The sequence below is a fragment of the Sphaerodactylus townsendi genome, linkage group LG01 (assembly GCF_021028975.2).
Source record: "Sphaerodactylus townsendi isolate TG3544 linkage group LG01, MPM_Stown_v2.3, whole genome shotgun sequence".
NCBI lineage: Eukaryota > Metazoa > Chordata > Lepidosauria > Squamata > Sphaerodactylidae > Sphaerodactylus > Sphaerodactylus townsendi.
In genome coordinates, this window is record NC_059425.1 from 160,663,774 (window position 1) to 160,681,361 (window position 17,588).

Genomic DNA, 17,588 nt, shown 5'->3' on the forward strand with positions numbered 1-17,588 from the left:
AGTCCAGTCTAAGCCCGTTGAAATGAATGGGTTTAGACTGCAGTAACTCTACTAAGGATGACACTGTCAGTTCCAGAGTCCCTTGATTTCTTTTTACTTGAAATAGACACAGTCAAGAGAGTGGAGGCTTAAGCAGCATGAGAGGAGTTAATCTGGCAACCCAGGAGGGACATTTCACTTAGAAGCCTTCAAAATATATAAATAGTTTCAGCGCAGAGCAACTGACCAACTCCCAACCTTAAATCTATTTAAACTACATTTTAGATCGAACAGCAAAGAACTACTATGCAAATTATTTCAATAGACTTTATTGTAAAATAGTCTGGCCACAATACTATAATTCAGACCGTTCTGCCAAACGCGCAAGCTACAAATGCTTGCTTGCTTGGTCAGTTTTTAGTAGCGTATTTGAGATGTGAATAAAAATCCATATAAAACAATATTCAAATAGTTTCCATAGGAACACAGATAAATGTGACCCTTCCCATCTCCTAGCTGTCTACTCTGACATTCACGCAGACTCTAACCAACACATTTAAAAATTCTAGCAAGAATTAAGTTAATGGTCCCAAAAGCCCTAAAAAAAAAGTCCTTTCCTGAAATCTGCAAGTTAACCCCATCTATACATTAATGCTAGCTGAAGCACAACTTGCTGCATGGTGTTCAATTCCACTTTCCCAGGCACAGGACAGCGGCAAAGTGACATCCTGATCTTCCACTTCTGCTTGAAAGCCTTGCTCTTTTATCTGCTCCATCAGTTGCCTGCCGAGGAGGGGGAAAAAATGAATGTGAGGCACTGATTAATCTGTAGGAAATTAACATTTCCATATGACACCATAATAGTCAGCTACATGACATTAATTGTTTGTGCGCTCTGCACCATCAAGCTGCTATTTCAGGAAAAGCTGAAACGACAGAAGTAATTTCCTATAATTTAATTATGCTTCTATTGCTATAATTCTTCTCCTACCACTAGGCAAGCTTATTCTGCAGCTTTTCTGGTTTCCAAGAGTTCACCAGGAAGGGGCATACAGCCCAGGGGGACACATGGGGTCAAATGTCCCAGGGCTGCAGCCATTTAGTCACGTGGGGGGCGGAAAATCCCCCCCACACCCCTCCTTTTCCCTGGGTCTATACACTGACTTCAAGACGATGCAAAAAGACTTGTTTGGCGTCGTGGGGGGTGGGGGTGGCCACCTATATGGGGTGGGAAGTGGGCACGGAAAACTCAGATTTTGCACTTGGCTACATTTCCCCTAGATATGTCTCTGTCACCAGGCACTTTCCAGGAGCCCTGCCTCCTTGGGCTCTTGGTTAGTACCACTTTACCCACACCCAGTTTAAAAGTCATTCAGATTTACATGCTTCATCGAAGCCCACTTTGAACAAGTGAAGCAAATTACTAACCATGCTGGCCTTGACATTACATAATGTATTGCTGGCCTCTGGAAGCCATTGAAAGTCGAAGCAGCTGCCACGGTGTAAGCCCCCATGTTTTCAAACAGCATCCAATCTCCAACCTGCAATTCTGGCAAGCCACAGCGTTCAACTATGCGATCTAAACCATCACATGTTGGTCCCCATATGCTACAAGAATAGTATCTCTCATCTGGCTTGGGTCTCTGGAAAGAAAAGTTCAAAATATAAATAACTAAAACCAAGCTTCACATATTTGGTCACAATAGAGTTTAAAGCTAATAGAACTATGTTTAATCTTATTTTTTGAATTTGTTCCATCGCCTCACCCTGAGAATTTCAGTTACAAGATAACATTGTGACTGCTCTCCAAGACACACCCTTTCCAGTTATATGAAAACCTGCCATGGATTCGTGAGCAGTATGAACTGATTTCCTTGAATAGGAATGGACTATATTTGCCCATACTGTACCTTTTGTAAAACTGGCTTAACGTGAGCATGATCATATAGAATACAGTTAAAAGATCCATATACTCCATCATTTACATAATACATAAGAGTTTTGTCATTCTGCTCTTCTTCATCTATGGAAAAAAAACAAGGAAGATTTGCTATTATGTACACAACAGCCAGGTCAAATTTCATTACCCCATACATATGAAAAAAAACCACATACAGGATGATGGTCCTAGAACCAGTGGTCTCCAGATGTACCATTACATCCATAATCTCTATCATCAGTTTTGCCTTCAGCATGGGCCAATTGGCCATGCTGGTAGGGGCTGAACCTGCGGCTCTCACTGTTCAAGTTCCTGAATTCCCATCTGAGAGTCCGCAGGTTCCCTACCCCTGTCCTAGACAGATGAAGGTATAGTCAATCTGTGTATGGCTTGGGTCACTAAGGTTGGGCAGCTATTTTGGCCCACGCCAAAGTATCTTGACTTTTACCTACAAACAAGCGGCCATTTACAAGCCTGCAAAGTAAAGTACTACTTCTCCCCATCATCCAAGTATTTGGCTGACCAGCCTCCATTGACACTGCAGCAAGGTGAAGACAGACAATGCATCCCACTCCATGAAGGGAGCTCTCAAAAACACAATCCTTCCCTCCACCCAAGCTACCTCTGAGGGAGTACATTTGGCAAAGCGGAACCCCCACCCCCAAAATAAAGAACCCTCACACCACCCCCAAAAAACAATGGCAGTGATTTATGGGATATATACAACTAGAAACACGTAGTACACTGGCTGGCAGCTTCTTAAACGCTCTTTATAATTAAACTCCAATATTTCTATTCACATATACATACACAATAGTATCGTCTGTGAGCGTATTACAAGATGCCTTGCTACATTCTTTCAATAGTGGCTTGAAATTATATCAAAAATTGTGAGCCTTTGATAAGACGTTTATTTCATTCTATAAAATTTGGAAGAAGCTATTTCAACAATAACTTTGAGATACGTTCTGGATTACAATACTGACTTTGATTTCAGCCAGTGGGCATGACAGCACATATCCCGGCATGTTCTTCAAGACTTCCACTGGATGTCCGGGAGGTGCATTTAAAAATTGCCCACGCCTCCATAGACCCCGGCTGGGGCATTTAAGGGGCATTTTAATAAGATATTGTACTTAGTTTGATTAATTGGAGTAATTAGAGTGACTGGGAGATACCAGTATTGAAAATGTATTTGTATACTCGAAAATGGTCAATTATTTGGGTTTATTAATATGCATAAATATATAGTAAAGTTATATTATATAAAGAAAGAATATATGACAATACTATTGTGTATGTATATGTGAATAGAAATATTGGAGTTTAATTATAAAGAGCATTTAAAAAGTTGCCAGCCAGTGTACTACATGTTTCTAGCTGTATATATTTCAGTACGTAGTGATTTATGGGAGCCAAAAAGCAGATCCTGAACAATGCTGATTTTTTTTGATACTTTTGGAATACTTCAGCCCTGCCATCATTTAAAAAAAAAGGGGGGGGGGGAAGGAATCGCTTTTCCCTTCCCTCTCTCCCTCCTTTACCTGTGGGGTGGTTCCAATGTGCAGTTCTGCACTGCTGCCACCTCCAAAGTCCATGTGTGCTCAAGAGGTAGCAGTGCACAGCTGAATGCTGGGCTTGGCCAAGCTGAGGCCAACATTCAGCTTGGCATCATCTACAGCCTCCAAGACCCACATGGCTTTTGGAGATGGCTTGGAATGTTTGGTTAAGTTCAGGTTATGGAGATTTGGGGAAAAAAACAAACTTCTGGAAAAAAGCAGGGGGGGACGGGGACGCATACCAGCATGTGGGTTTGGTTTTTTTCAGGTTTTTTTTAAAAATTCAGATCTATTCAACCCAATCCCAAAAAATACCAGGGGAAAAGTGATGCGCACCCCTAATCTCTATCACCGTAGAACATTTTTCTAGCTGTACTGAAATTCAGTACATACCATCAGAACCACCTTGCTCCTTTATTACAACTTTCTTTGCAATTATGTTAACGGCCAATGTAAAAGCTGATGCAACGTAGTATCTGCCAGGCTCTGCGATAATTCTCACTCCAGAATCTGAAGGAAAATATTTGTCCAGTGCAGGGTTGATTACATTTGTTATCTAAAAATGGAGGAGACACGTCATTAACATTTTAGGCAGTATCCGCTAGGATAGTTCATTATGTAGCTATATCGAACCTTTGGCACTCCAGATGTTATGGACTACAATTCCCATCAGCCCCCCAATTGGCCATGCTGGCAGGGACTGATGGAAATTGTAGTCCATAACATCTGGAGTGCCAAAGGTTTGCCACGTTATCTTTCTTCAAGAATAAAGTTCTGAGTTACTTTTCACACTAGTTGTGTTGTTGCCATTTCAGGAATTGGTGACTGTAAAGCGGTATTAACATTAGGTGGAAGGCTGAAACAGGACACCGATGCCCGGTATCTTGACATTGCTGCACAGAACTCTTTTGAAAACTACACCGAAGCAAGATACGTTTTCCTCTATAATAAGATCAGCGTGTTTATCTACAAACACACTACTCCAAAACATAAGAACTTATGCATAAACTCCCACCTATAAATACTTCAACAAAGTAATAATTAACCTTTTTAAATAAATCAGTCTTTAACCAAATACAAATTGTAACACACACACCCCTAAAACTAATGAGAAACAAACTGTAAGGAAATTACTAAAATTTAACATGCTAAGATTCATACCTCTTCAAATTTAAGTTTCACATCTTCAGAGCCGGGAAAGCCACCACCGATATCAAGAAGGTGCATACAGAAACCAAACTCAGTCTAAAATAGAGGGACATATCAACTTAGAGCTAGCAATGCAGTGTTAACTACTTATATTTTGTGGCGCCATTACATTTAGAACCATTATAGAGACTTGTGAATCTTAAGAACAGATAATAAAAGACTTAAAAATAGAAACAATTCTTTGGACTAGAGCTTTGGACATCATGTAGTCCAACCCCCAGCACAATGGGTCATAAATTAGAATTTCCTATTCCAGAAACAATGCTCCCACTCGGGCATTCTACCGTCCCACAATATTTAAGTTCTATGAAAATACTCTTTGTTGAACTTACTCCCATATCGAAGACATAGCGGGCATCAGAAATAGCCTGCACAAAAGTCTCAGGATCTGTGCAGCCGCTTCCAACATGGAAACTAGAAAGAACAGAATGAATTAAGTTACGAGGTAATTTTTTAATGAAGGCAAGCAAACAGGCAGGAAGTGTAACATTTCTATTATAGGCGATGCTATTCACCTGACACCAATCACATCAATATTCAGTTCTTTCGCTCGCTCAAGCAGCAGCCTGCTGGTTTTGAGGGTAGCTCCAAATTTGACGCTCAGACGACAAACGGCTTTCGAATCGTCCGTTGCAATGCGCAGGACCAGTCTAGAAAACATTGGAGAGCTCACCTCAAGAACAGTTTTAGATTACGGGATACACCTGCATGCAGAATACACTTTTGTATTAAAACTTATTCTCAGCACAACTTGCTCTCGAGTTAGGAAGAAGTGTCGCTAAGTTTACTGTTCAAAACCAACTACAACCCAAATAATAATTGATACAGAAAACGTATATGCTGCCTCTCTAAAGAACGTTCCCAAATGCTTTGAGAGTTAGGAAAGCTGTTCAAATCAGGAGCATCTTCAGTCGGCGTCTGTACCCCACCCCTCCACCCCCATCAAGCAATCAGAATATGGTCAAAAAAAGCAGTTTTGTTACCAAAGTTCCTTACTTTGCTTTTGGGTGGGCTCTTGAAATTTTCATTAGCTCAACTTCACTATCAAAAGTCATCATCTGCACACCGTTATTTGCTGCGTGCTTAATCTGAGAAACTTGCTTGCATGGATTTGCATATATTATACGTTCAGGAGGTACACCAACACTCTGGACCAGCTGTATTTCAGTCTGGAAAGAGAACAAATTGGTTTTGTACGTTCTTCACTAGCAACTCCTTGTCCAACTATATGCCGGATCAAGGGCATGGTCAGCCAAAAAGCTTTTGAAGGGTAGCCACGTACTTTACTAGCACAGTCAAATCCAGCACCAAGTGTTGCGAGAGTCTTCACTACAGCTATGCTGTCATTACACTTGACAGCATAGAAGGGGGACACTCTTGGAAGGGCTTTGTACCACCGCAAGTGCTTCTTGAGAATATCCCCAAGGTCAGCAACATAGAATGCATCTTTATCATCCTGGAGACAAAGAGAACATTCATCAGTCAATGTGACATTGCCTAATACTGTATGCTGCAATCATACCGAACTCCTGATTTTGTAAAGTTTAACCTAGGCATCTAATATACTTACCGAGGAAGAGACTTCATTTATTTTTTGGTCTACAATATCTTTTGCGGCAAAGCCTTCGTCCAGGAAAGTAAAATTGAACTCGTCGTTGCTGAAGCTGTTCATTTTCCTTGGTGTTTTCTTGATGCTACCACCAAGTTTGCTTTCAAGGTAACAAACTATGGACACACAGAAAAAGGGTTTGTTAACTATTGCTAGCTAGACACTCAAGGTCAATTGACTGAAGTGGAAAAAGTCCCTTTAAAAATGGTTGCCTGAACTTACAATATGTCAGCTAAGATGCAGTTTTGAAGGACGTTCCCTTTGAGCTGTCTTCCTAGGGAGTTATTTCCAGGAAAGCAGGATCTTGAAATAGAAAAAGTAATTCCTAGGCAGTCATTGTAAGATGTTGCAATGAACTGATCTGAAAGGGAAAAAAAGATTGACAAAGCATGTGACTTTGGAACTCTACAACAATCATACTTGACTGTCACATTTTTATCCTCCACTCCTTCAATTAGTTTTAGGCATGCATGGTTTTCCCCTCCACTGTATCCTCACAATAACCCTGCAAGGTAGCTTGCACCCAACTCTTTCCATCAGTCTAAGGACTCCCAGCAAGCTTCAAGAAATAACAGGGATTTTAATTTGGTTTTCCTAGTCTGACATTCATACAGAGTGTATCTTTTAAAGACATCAAACCTGTAAGCAGCTTGTGTATAGTATGAAAAGCTCATTGAACTTCCTGTTACAAAGTCAGCCTGCACAATAGAGATAAGCAGAAACTCCATCCCACAGGTTGGGATCTACAGGTGGGTTGCAGAGGCCCACCTACATGGTAATAAGCTCTATGGAGTCACCATTTCGATGCCGCTCTTTGAAAGGGCTTATGGCTGGCGTGCACATTCAGAGAGAACACAGATATTCATCCAACCTCAAAGTTCTGCTCACCATGAAACTCACAGGGTGAGTCTGGGCCAGTCACATACTCTCTCAGCTGAGCCTACCTCATAGGATTGGGGTGAGGATAAAATGGACAAAGGGAGAAAAGTATGAAGCTCCAGGGATGCTCCACGGAGGAAGAACAAAGTAAAAAAATGTACTAAATGAATGCCTAGCAAATGAGAATGGGGCTGCATGAAAAGATGCTACTAGAGTACATACTCCTGAATTTTTATCAAAGAATAGCAAGACTGACTTAGCTGTTTGTACCAATGATTAATAATTATGCTTGTTTATTTTGAACAGCTATTTCTTTAGTTGCAGCCTGTCAATAACAAAGCTCCTACTGGTTAACACAGAGAAAGGGGCTGGATGGATAAGATAATGAGATCAGATAGAAAAGCATTAATAAATTGAAAACATATAAATTACTTGACAGCCTTTACTAAGTCTTTCCTGCAGACTTTACCAAACCTCAATAAAGCTGCTAATATTCTGTCATAACGCATAGTATGAACCTCAGTTACTCAAGTGTTCCTAAGCAATGAACAAAAGACATTGAAAAACAGTAATTTAGTTTAAAAGACAATCTAAACAAACCTTTGAACTTGTTCTTCCTAACTCAACTAGTAACTTAAACCACAGCTGCCTTTGTATCAATTAGAGCCAGTCACTTTAGAGTCACATTGGTGCTTAGGATGTAATTCCAGATAGATTTATTTACGAATAACTCAATGATATTCCAAATAATTTTAATTAGTGTTCATCACAGGGAATGCAAGACCTCCCATGATGGGTAACCCCAAAATAAATGGAAATATCTGTACTTGCTACAGATCCTGCTTATTTCTTGGTGTGCTCAAAAAAACTACAACAGGCATTTTTACTCATGTTATTTCAAGAATAGAAAGGATCCAATAAGTATTCCAAACAAAGGGCTATTAGAAGGTTAAGGAACAGTCCTGAAAATATTCAGCTAAAGTAGAAATATTATTCAGCGTAAAATCAGTATAAAGCATTAAGCGAGAAGGACTACAAAAGATCCAGTTAACTGGAAACTTGAGGCACTTAAAAGTGAATAACACTCTTCACTCTAAGTACTGGAGATAACGTCAGCTACTTTTCCAGTGTATAACTCGTCAGCACGCTAAACAGACTGACCTGGCACAGAACTTCTGACAGGACATAGGCCTCACTGCTCCCTCTGCACACTGCCAATCTATCCAATCTGGAAGCAAAACTTGTTAACAGAAGCTCAAAAACTAAGTCAGTCCCCTCCCAACCAAGGCTGGGCAAACACTACTCCTTCCTAACCTAATGCGATGACAACTGTGCCAAGGAAAAGCACACAAATGGCTATGTGCAAAGGGGTGGAGCAGAGAGAGCCATTAGAAAGGCCCGCATCGGCAGTTTCCCTTTCTGAAAGGGAAAAAGCGTAGGCCAAATTTGGGAGCAAGATAACCCAGTTCCTACAGCTTTCTTAAGGTCGCAGTGAAAGGAATGCAACCTGTCAAGGCAAAGGTAAATTCAATCCATAAGAAGTTGACCAGGCTCTCTAGTCAGATCTCATCAGATCATGGCCTATAACAGATGCCAGATGTTTCATTATTCCAAATCTGCCCCCCCTCCCCCAGTAAACTTTGCTCTCACCTCCCCAATTGACAATGTCATTGGTCACTCTGTCCAAATTTCACTGGTCCCTCTGTCCAACCAAAGTGAGCAGCGACTGAAGCATCTTCTCACCACCCCACAGCAGTTAAACAGAAACAGCGCACAGCCAAACACTTCAGACAGCCCACAAACTCCCAAGAGCAAAACATTTAACAGCTCCCCTTGATCAATGTGATTAAAACGGAGCATGAAGAATGCAATTCAGCTCTTTCCTCCCACCAAGAAGTCAGGAGTATTCAGTCTGAGAGATTCATTATTCCATCAAAAAGGACACAAAGAGAGAATCTTTGCTGCAGGGCGACGGAAAACAACATCAAATGAATTAGAATGGCTTTTCAGAGATTAATTAGTTTTTGTCGTGAAAGAAAGAACAAATAAATCAATTAAAAGAAAAGCAGAAATCATTTTTTTAATCCTCAAATCGAATACTGGGGAGGATGAGGGAGAAGTCAATTTAAGTGTGCACGCATACAAGCACTTTTTAAAAAAGTTGCTAATAAAAGATGGCTTATGCTTCAAAAGAGGGGTTTTTAAAGTGCAAAATTTAACAAGCCACAAGGAAAACGGTTCCAAACTACAAGGTTCTTTAAGCATTTTTTATAATGAGAACACGCAATCGCCCCCCCCCCCCCCAACAAACGGCCTCGAACCATAGATGATAGAAAAAGATTCAACAAAACAGAGCAAGATGGAACTTGGCAGACTGCAGAAGATATAGTTAAAAGCAGATAGAAGAATTTCTATCTTCTATCTAGAAGAAAAGAATCAATTATAGAATCAGAAGAGAGAAAAAACCAGACAGATGAATGTCAAATAAGATGTACTGGAGAGAATAACAGAACAGGGCAGAAGAACATTTTAAAAAGATAGTAAAAAAGATGTAGACGAACGCTACACAAATGACACAATGCTGGGCTTTTTGTCTAGTTAGTGCTTTCCTTCCCTCTGGCCAAGGTCTGACTAAGCGACCGCCGGGCCGGTTCCTTCCGGCTCACCCCATTCATTCAATTGCACGTGGCCGCTCGCCCAGTCGGCTTCCGTACCTCCAACGGTAGTGGCGGCGGCTCCTTCAGCAGCGGCGTTTCCCTCCCCTGCGCGGCAGCCGGTGGGGCTCGACGGCTTCTCGCCCACCCGTTCCCTGGGCCTGCTAAGCGCTGGCTACTGCGGGAGAAGGAAGGGGAGGAGCCGGACCGCGTCAGCCGCCGCCGCGCAGGCTGGTAGTGGCCACCGCACCGACCACTTCGGCCTCTTCGCTTGACAAAGCCCAACCCGCGCCGCAGAGCCTGTATTTATAGGCCAGGTCGTGTCTCCATGACAACGCGCCAGCTCAAACCAGCCCCGATCGGCTGCGACCGGGCCGCAGCCTCCGCCACCCGCTATTATGACGTCACGCAGAGAGGGCGGGACAGCTCGAGCTCAACGTGATGCTCGAGGCGTCCATTCCCTGCACTTCCTTTGAGGGAGATTTAGTGGGATTTAAGCCGGGAAAGTTGATGCTGGGACAAAAAGGTTTTCGTTCTGAAGGTAGTGCAAAGACTCAAGAGCCCGTAATGCGGCATTTTAAAGACCGATAGGTTTTTATTTCAGCACCAACTTTCCCAGATTAGATCCCACTTGTGATAATTATAAAGTGCCTTCGCCTTAAAACGTCACAAAAATTCACAAAACCTCTCATATAAATATACGTTTGTGTGTCTGTGCCTTAAGGTTTCTCAAAACTCCAGCGACAGCAAACCTTCAAGACAAAAACCATCATTTTATTAGCTTCGTTTATGCCTGATTTCTATTATTATAGCCCATCTGTGTTAGTTCATGGAAGAGTTTTTTAAAAAACACAAACTTTTATTTTTAAGGTGCCCCAAGACTTCTTTTTGCTGAAATATATAAACAGGGTTCCCCTATCCGAGGGGAAAAAAACAGTTCTATGCAGTTCTTCCAGTTCAGGTATAGAGGTCAATGCTGGAAGTATCAAAATGAAAATGTCAGTAAAACGGGGTAAGATCAGACCTTGTTTGCAGTATTTTGAAATCATTACTAACTTTATCCATTTATTAGAAAACTTTTCTTCCTTGAAAATGCCATTCTCTGGATGACTTGTAAAAGAAGAACTGCAATGTTTTGTTTCATTTAAGTAGCTGGAATGTTAAACATGGGAAGGAAGACAGACTGTTACAAGCTGTTATTTAGTGTAGCAGTTTGATTTGTTTACAATTTCATCAGTTCCTATCCAAGTTGTCATGTGTTCTGCAGGAGAAACAGGAGAAAGATCGGCTAGCCCAGCTCTGCAGTTCTTTCTAATTGCTCCATTACAAAGAGACTGCTTTAGAAGGCTGCAGGCGGAAATGCAACAGGTACAACCATCCCCACTGTTGTAGATTCTTGATGGCCAGTTGGACAAACTGAATTTCTGTCTGTTACACAGCATCACCTCTCTCACCTTCCTTTTAACTCTATGTGACTATTATGGCTTTTGGGGGATAGGGGACATTATTCTATCAAAGTACTAAAACAAAAGAGAGCCGCCTATGGTCAGTTTTCAATTTTCCCACACCTGCCCATTCATTTCCATTATTCTGGCCTGAGCAAGGATGTTCTACTGACTGCAATTGGGAACTAAATGTCCCTCTAGAGAACCATGAAGACTGCAGCTCTTTGTCTTAATTTCCTCCCTCCCCCTCGTCTCTAGGCACTATACACTTCCATTCTAGCTGCTGTGCCTCTTGTGCCTTTTACTGTCACCACTTGAAACAAAAATACAGTATGACTGGAAAGCCTGTGGTCAGCGAACAAGCTGCTTATAAGTAGGCACTTTTAACGTGAGTTCCTAGCTCAGTGACTGTGAGTCATACTCCATTCTTCTAGGACAGGAAGCAGATGGGTCAATGGCTGGGGTCCATGCAAAGCCAAAAGCAATTCAAGCTTGAACTGGCACAAGCTGTCTCTGGACCTTGAAGCATTTGCTGCATTGCTTAGCCAGTTGTCAACATAGCTTTCTTTGTTCAGAGTTTGTACTTTAAACAACTCAGTCATCTTGATAGAAAAAGAAGAATCTGTTCTGTTCAAATTAAAGACCCACCGCCAAATCCTTCAGAGATTATGTGTTAATATTTTCTTCAGGAAAAATGAAAGTAAGCTTGTGTGTATTTTGGAAGGTTGCAAGTCCACTCATGCAATATTAATACAACATAAGCTGTTACCTGTAACATGGGACCAGGAATCTGGTATTAGCCTTGAACAGCTTCAAACTGCTTTTCTCAGACAAAGCAGGCAGGAATGCAAGATCCAGCAGATTCTGCATGGAACCTCTTAACCTGAGTATTCTTAACTTTCTTTTTTTTAACCATCAAGTTACAATAGTATCCCTGTAAAAATTTTAAGACGAGAGATGTTCAGAGGTGGTTTGCCACAGCCTCCCTCTATACTGCAAGCCTGGTATTCCTTGGTGGTCTCCCATCCAAATCCTGACCAGAGTCTAATCCACTGAGATCAGGCTAGCCTGGGCTATCCAAGTCAAGGGTATTTGACCTAGACAGACCTAAAAACCACACTGTCTATTGACATTTGTGTCTGAGAAGTACAAAATAAAAACCACAGACCCAGCAGTGTATGGAGCCTCTGTGGTGCAAAAAATACAGATGCAGACACTTTTTACAGGCGTGGCTATCAATATATCTATTTCTGAACTGCACCATCTAGGGTTTGATAGATAAAGCCTCAAAATCAAATTAGGAGCAGACCAGAGATTTTAACACCTCACAATAATACAAACCACCCTTGTAGCTTTAAGAAAAGAATGCCCACTGAAATCTTAGCGGTTGTTGGAGGTTGCTAGGCAACTGTAACATTTGCCACGCCTTTAATGGAAAACCATGGGACTGGGAGACCAGAATAGCCCTGGAAAAGGTCCTCCTGCACTGTCATGTCCCCTGATGGAGGAGAACTGACTAGGGACAGCCCCCGTGATGACCACTGAAGACTCATTACCCATACAATTCAGTTTAGCCCAGCAGCAGCAGCCGCCATCACATGACTCAGCCTGACCCAGCAGCAGCCACTAAACAATAGGGTCAGTTACCACATAGCCCAGCCAGACTTCCCAAGGAGATGCTGTCAGGGCTAGGGAAGACAAGAAAGCTGAAGACTAGGGGCCAGGTGAAGGTGGGTTGATGAGTGGGTGGGAAGGAAAAAAGGAAGTAGGTCTAGAGGTGGCAGCCACTGCACCACTAGTCCTGGCCAGGGGCTTTCCCCACTGACAGAGTTGAACTGATTTCTACCTAGGTTCGCCTCAGTGCCACTGAGCTCAACATTGTTTTGTCTCAGTTCCCCCCCGCCCCCCGAACTGCGACATCCTTGTCACAGTTATGAACTACACTTTTCTGCTGGAACAAGGTCGATACCACTTCAAAGTGGGGAAGCATCGAAACAACACCTCATCCATTCAACCAATCATGAGCCGTTTTTGTGGCATGCGCAGAACGGGAGAGTTGTGGTGGGCAGAAAGCACATGTAACTGTAAACTGTAAAAACTGTAAAAAAAAAAAGAATGCTCCTGTTTCCTGCCGTAACACAAGCGCCAATCACGATCGAGGAGCAAAACAGGCACCAAGATGATCCCGCCCACTTAGCTCGGTTCCAGGGGGCCAACTCAGTTGCTGTGGGGACAGCCTGGAATTGCCCTCCACTGAAGGGAACCGAGTCGACCTTAGCTCCCTTCTGTAGTGGGGAAAGCCTCCAAGCCACAGGGTCAACCCAGCTGAGAGGATATACAGGGAAAAATGAGATTACTCCAAAAGTCTTCCACTCCTATACTATTAAACTTGAACAGTAAACAGATTTCACCATGAAAATACCATGACACACACCTGGATGCTTGTCTGCTGTCTGAGGCAGAGATGTAAACTGTGAACAGTGTGTAACAGTTTTCTCTCTGTGATACACCTCTGAAGATGCCAGCCACAGATGCAGGCGAAACGTTAGGAACAAGATCCACCAGACCACGGCCGCACAGCCCAGAAAACCCATCACAACCAGTTGAATCCGGCCGTGAAAGCCTTTGACAATACATGTGAACAGAAAGTATATTTGAAGTATCTGTCTATAAAAATCATGCAATTCATGACAATCCATGACATGACTCATTGCTTTTCTGCCTGAATGGTGCCACAAAGAACTGTAGCTGTGATTTTTATAGTCCATGTTCATGGATGTGTGAACTATGCTTAGATGGTGAGTTTTGGATGCCTCTAGGTAAAAATATGAGATTCCCATATTAAACTATGCTTCAGACATATGCTTTCATGATGTGGCAGCACTATAAGTTGCTGGATCTACAATTTTAACACCTTGCGATCAATGATTTTATGAAATATTTTGAGGTTTGTCCAGGTAAAATTCAGGAGGCTCCCTTTTTCACCATGGCAGTGTCACAGGGTATTGTTCTGTGATCTTTATGGGTGTAGTTCCAATGAGCACAACTTCTAGAGGTATCATTATATGTATTTTAAGTCCACACAAATCTATTCAACAAGCAAAAATAGTAGCATTTCCTGCCCCAGCAGGTTTAATCATCCTGCCACCTGCTCTAAATGGAAAGAGATTTTCTTGTCTTCACCTGGTCACAAAGGCCCAAAGGGGGAAAGAGGTTGTGTTTCTTCACTCCTTTATGCTACAAGCAAAGAAACCAGCAGCAAGTATAAACCCTTAACTGAACAGAACTGTCAATTTGGATGGGGGAGAGGTGTCCTGTTCCTTTAATAGGGTGGAAATGATCAGCTGAAACTGTTCATGGCATGGTTAAATACCTTCAACTGATAATTTATTGCAAATCAAACTGTTATTAAAGGGATAGCTAGACAAGCCAGTTTGAAAGTTTACAACCCTAGCTTAAACATACCTGTGTGCTTGTAGCAGCCAGATTTGGTGCCTATTGCATTTGAAAGCACTGTGTGTGAGAGAAGGCCTGCTTTTATCAAAGAACTCAGAAACCCAACTAAACTCTTGAATCATTTTTAACAGAAACTGCATGACTGGTTGAACACTGGGGAGTTGCTGATAAAAAAGAGGAATACCTTAGGACAAAGCAGAGCACAGTGGTTTAAACAAAGGGTTATCAGAGGGAATTCAGCTGATAAAGATAAAAGACTTACCTTTGAATGGCAAAGTGACCAGAAGTTCATGAAGGAGAAACAAAGGGACAGTAACTTGGAAGAGATTACCTCAGCATAGCAGAAGCAGCCACTATATTAAAAAAAAGAGCACGTAGGTGTGATATAAAAGAGCAAATAGGTACAATATAAAATCATACAAAAAGTAGTCCAAACACTCTTGCAGCAAAACAGTGACCAATCATCATGGGAAAATAGTAGGAAAATTCTCAATATTACAAGGGTTGCTGTAGTGGAGAAGCTCATGCAGGAAATGTTTATTTGTTCACCTATAATTTAGATTCCACCTTTCTCCCCACTGGAGACCCAAAGTGGCTTGTATTGTCTTCCCACCCATCAGTTTATCCCTGCAATAACCAGAGGCATCCTCCACCCCGTCCCCTTGGAGCTACACCTCTGGCAATAACCCTCTGAGGTTGGTTAAGCTGAAAATAAGTGACTGGCCCAAGGTCAACAAGCAAACTTCCATTGCAGATTAGGAATTCACAGCTGGTTCCCCCAGATCTTAGTCCATCACTCCAACCACTGCACTACAATGTAAAAAAAGAAAAAGGGATACTTTTCTATTAATGTGTCATACATAGGTAGAGCAATAAGTGCCCACGGAAGTAAGCCATGCTTTCTTAGGCTAAACTGTTTGCAAAGAAACTGAATATGAAGGACATCAACTCTCAAAAGAGATTCAGGTCTTACAGTTATCTCAAAAAGTATTTCAGAATCTTCCTACTTTGCCTCAGGCAGAAGCCGTACTCCCATGTCCAGGAAGCAAGTTCAAGTATATTAGATACTTCATTAGATACTTCATCGACACAAATTACAAAAAGAAATGGTTTTGATTTCACTGTGTATGCAACAAATTGTTATACACAATCTTCTCAGTCATAGAACTGTCGACAGACAAAAACAGGGGTGGGGGAGGGAAACATTTACGGAATGTTAGGTGACACCCATTTTTAAGGAGAGATCGCATTTTACAACATGCCCTTCATGTTACAGCATTTCATTTCATTTGTATTTTACAACATGCTCTTCGTTTTACAGCATTCAAACCCTGCTTCCAGGAAATGGAAATGGCGCTAAAATGATGGCGGGGGGAAACCTTGGAATAACTAAGGAAACCACCAAGCCTATCTGTGGTGTGCATCATGATTCTTGCCAACAAGAAAAGTGGGAGAAATGTATTTATGAAGACCTAGAAGCTATAGCTGGAGTGTGAAAGTATACTTTCTTCTCAAAGTGGTAGGAGCCAAAGTCACTGCTAAATCTGGTATCTCAGATTGCTGGCAAATTTGTTTAACAGACTGAAGTGTCAACTGTGTTTTGGAACTAGTATGGCTCTGGGATCTTTTAGAGAAAAAATGTTCATCATTGTAAAGACTTTCTCTCCAGTCTCTAGTAGTATACAGCCCTTCTAGAATACTAGTTCAGAAAGATACCATTTTTCTCCCTACAACTCCCACTAGTTAAGAATCTGAGATGCTCCTTCCATACAATACAGAAGAGAGTGACAAGGATAATCTGGGACCTGGAGACCAAGCCCTTCAAGGAAAGGCTGAGGCACTAGGAGATATTCAGTTTAGAAAAGAAGAGGTTAAGGGGGGACATGATTGCTCTCTTTAAATATTTGAGGAGAGCAGAGAGCAATTCCTGTTGACAGAGGATAGTACTTGAAATAATAGGCTTAAGAACCATAGGTGTCAAACTCGTGGCCCTCCAGATGTTATGGACTACAGTTCCCATCATCTCCTGCCAGGATGATGGGAACTGTAGTCTATAACATCTGGAGGGCTGCAAGTTTGACATCTGTGGCTTAAGTTATGGGTGGGGAGTATTGTCTGGATATTGGGGGGGGAACTCTACAGTAAGAGTTGTTTAGCAGTGCAATTGGCTGTGCAATTAGGGAGGTGGTGAGGTGGTGAGGTCCCCCTCACGTGCAGTCTCCAAGCAGAGGTTGGATTAACACTTGTCAGGGATGCTTAAGGCTGATCCTTCATTGAGCAGGGGTTTGACAAGATGGCCTGTATCGTCCCTTCAAATTCTATGATTCTATTACTACAGTGTAAACCAAACAGTAAAATGCAGGGCAGTTGTATTATGCAGACTAAGTAATTAACAGAACATGGGAAAGGTTACTAGCTAAGTGCGACTTACAATTCTTGAACATCTGGTTCATCCTCTGCTGGAGACTGGCGGATGAGGGCATGGTACGCACACACTTGCACTAAGCAAAATCAAAGCAAACAGCAAGCAACATGCCACTAAGCAAGCAGCAGCTCATAAAGTGACAGATCCTTTTCAGCTCTCCACCAAGCAAGTAAAAAGGGCATTAACCAATTTGGATGTTGGATCCTGGAGCTCAAAGTCCAGCAGAACCTGGTCACCTAATATAGAGGCATCAATATATCAAAAAGATATCTACATTTAATAAAGAAGAAGATGGCATATGCTGGAAATGTAAAAAGCATATAGGAACATATTTACACATGTGGTGGGAATGTCCCAAAATAAAATCATTCTGGAACAGCATTCTCAAGGTTATGGACAATATATTCAAAACAAAAATAGATAGGAAACCAGAA

General features: G+C 41.9%; 1 protein-coding gene across 1 annotated transcript; it reads right to left on the reverse strand.

Moving 5' to 3' along the window:
• Nucleotides 1-292: 292 nt before the first annotated feature.
• On the reverse strand, nucleotides 293-10,131 carry ODC1 (ornithine decarboxylase 1). Its single transcript, XM_048498568.1, has 12 exons — nucleotides 9,889-10,131; nucleotides 6,518-6,656; nucleotides 6,257-6,411; nucleotides 5,969-6,142; nucleotides 5,683-5,855; nucleotides 5,202-5,336; nucleotides 5,019-5,100; nucleotides 4,639-4,722; nucleotides 3,871-4,033; nucleotides 1,890-2,002; nucleotides 1,408-1,622; nucleotides 293-762 (listed from the first exon to the last, which is right to left on the reverse strand). Exons 3-12 carry the CDS (start codon nucleotides 6,356-6,358, stop codon nucleotides 621-623), a joined length of 1,383 nt encoding a protein of 460 aa, XP_048354525.1. The 5' UTR covers nucleotides 6,359-6,411; nucleotides 6,518-6,656; nucleotides 9,889-10,131; the 3' UTR covers nucleotides 293-620.
• Nucleotides 10,132-17,588: the final 7,457 nt, after the last annotated feature.